The 2,631-nt window shown below is 31.9% G+C and overlaps 1 protein-coding gene across 1 annotated transcript in view; it reads right to left on the reverse strand.

Annotated features, from left to right (window-relative positions):
• The window catches only part of NAEGRDRAFT_60084 (uncharacterized protein), a gene marked incomplete at both ends in the record, with an annotated part of 6,591 nt that extends 5,591 nt beyond the window's left edge, over window positions 1-1,000 (reverse strand). Inside the window, one exon of the mRNA XM_002668367.1 lies at window positions 8-1,000. Coding sequence (XP_002668413.1) covers window positions 8-1,000 — 993 coding nt within the window. The remainder of the gene's footprint in view (window positions 1-7) is intronic.
• Between the last annotated feature and the right edge of the window lie 1,631 nt (window positions 1,001-2,631).

Genomic DNA, 2,631 nt, shown 5'->3' on the forward strand with positions numbered 1-2,631 from the left:
TTCTTACTCTATCTACTAATACCAATATAACTGAAAGCTTATCAAGTTCAATTAAAGTATTCATTGAATTAGGACCATAACCTTGCTGTTCTAATTGTTTACTAATATTAGGAGTGTTATCTGTTAATTTCACTACATATACCTTCTTGGATCTATTTTTTAAATAGTTAATCAGAGAAGAAGACAACATATCAGCATGGTCTTTGCTTTTCAAACGAATTACACCCATAACTGGCTCTTCAGAAAGGTAAATATTTCTAATTATTTCAGCTGAAGTTGTCTTACTTTCATTGATTTTGTTAATTGCCTCCTCGTACTCTTTAACAACTGCATTGGACGCTTCTTTCATGGTATTAGTATTACCAATGATCTTGTCTTGTTTAAACTCAAGTTCTTCAATAGATCTATAACTGGGAGTTCCATAGCGTTCTGGAGAGGTTGTCCTAAGATGATTCCAGTCAACATTATTTTCTATTCTAAAGTCATAGTTGCCAAACAGGAGAACATTTGCAGTTGCAGTGACTAACAATATTCCTAAATAAAGTTTTTTTCCTTTTTGTAAAACTTTCTTCCTCTTCTCGTTGATTTGTTTTAAGAAATCATTGATGGTACTGTTTTTAGCAATGCCCCAGTGTGCTTCATCATGAACCAAAAGGTGTAACTCATTTTCATTGTCAAATCTTTCAATGAATGAATTAGTTTTTTCTTTACCAACATTGTCGCTGTTAACAATAACACTAGTGAATGCTGATAGTCCAATGGCCTCTTTAAATAATTCAAAGTCGTCAGAGGTTTGGTTTCTTAGTGCAGTAAATGTTGGGCCTATTATACACAAGTTAATGGATTTGAATTTTGTTTCCTTATATCCAGCAAGAGAAGATTGCAACCATTTTTCTACAACTTTTAAAGCAATATTGTATTGTGAACGGTAGATTTTAAGACTTTGGAAGGACAACAATTCAGAGTTGTCTGGTGTAATTACTTCAGGTGCAACCAACATTTTTTTTAAATATTTTTTAACATTGACTTGTTTATTACAACAGATTTTTGTGTTTTTTTTGGACCAATCTCTCAAAACAGTACATTACGCAACACTTTTAACATTTTATTTCAGTTAGGATTTGATTATTTATGATTCTTATGGATTAGTTTGTTGGAGACAGGATATTTTTCCTGCTGGTCCAGTAATACAATGGAAACAATTGTGATCAACCAATTTGTTACAAGAAGAATGCCACCGATGCTTGTAGCTATCATGGTAAATGTGTTTCGTATAATAATGGTGTTTGTAATGATGGTATGGAAATAAATGTGAAAGTTTTGTTAATTGTTTTGGCAAGTTGAAGAATGATTCAATGGTTTGTTCAGGCAATGGTAATTGTTCTTCTCCAAACAATTGCACATGCTCGCAAGGTTTTCTTGGCTATGATTGTAGTATTCATACTTGTTCTGGACTTTCGTATAATAATTCTCAAGTATGCTTAGCAAAATCATAGACAGAAAATCAAGATGAAGATTGTCACCATATTCCTCTCATTATTAAACTAATACAGAAGATATGGATAATTAATACTTTTGGAAGTTAATCCCAAATCTCAAATGGAAGGTATGTTTTTTACAATAATTTTGAATTCAATATTTTTGTCAAAAAAATTGAATATTCAAGAGAAATGCTTCAAGATAAGAATAGAGTAATTGTCAGACCACGCGTCTAGTAATCCAATTGGAAGTTTCTTTGGAGTTCCATATAATAAATCCAAAGCATTTGATATTATGACTATTGATATTCATACAGTTGAGAATAATCAAATTGAAACTATTTATCACGAAGAAGAATGGACTCTTACCATTACACAATTATCTGGAAAGTAAATATTAACATGATTGACTTCATAAATTAATGACATCTCTTTTTGGACAATCAGTGACCAACCATTGATAGTAGAATGCTTGTGGTGATAATGGCACATTACCTTCCTCTAATACAATGGCAAGCTTTGGCCTTTGAGAAATTAGTGTTTCTAATAGTTCAAGTTTAGGCTCAGTTTGTAGATTTAGATATTCAAGTTGCGGCCAGCAATTAATGTTTTCTAGTAAAAAATTAAAGAGACCTAAATGAGTGCTTTCAATAACTTTCAAGTTGGGAAATGATTCTGTGAGAATTGAATACATTCTTTTAGAATCTCTGTAATTGGATCCAATCAAATTTCCCACCCAAATCCTTTCCATTTGTCTTTTTCCAACAAATATTTAATTTGCCGATGAAAACAAACCTCAATGCATTCACTATTGACCATTCTTTGATTATTACATTTCTGGAGTACTTTTTTGGATGTTCTTTCACATGGGTAAATATTGAATAATGACAGTCCATTGTCAACTTCGTTAATCACTTGATTAGTTCTTAATTCTAATTTTATTTAACAATATCACTAAGTTAGGATTTTAACTGATTAATATTTATCAATTTAAGATATTGAATGGCTACGGCCATATCACGATGAATGCACCTCATCCCGTCCGATTTGAGAAGTTAAGCATCGTCGAGCCACATCAGTACTGAGGTTGGAGACAACTTGGGAACCTGTGGTGCTGTAGTCTTTTTGCTTTTATTACTTTATTACTAGTGTA

The sequence above is a fragment of the Naegleria gruberi genome (assembly GCF_000004985.1).
Source record: "Naegleria gruberi genomic scaffold NAEGRscaffold_264, whole genome shotgun sequence".
Lineage (NCBI taxonomy): Eukaryota > Heterolobosea > Eutetramitea > Acrasida > Naegleriidae > Naegleria > Naegleria gruberi.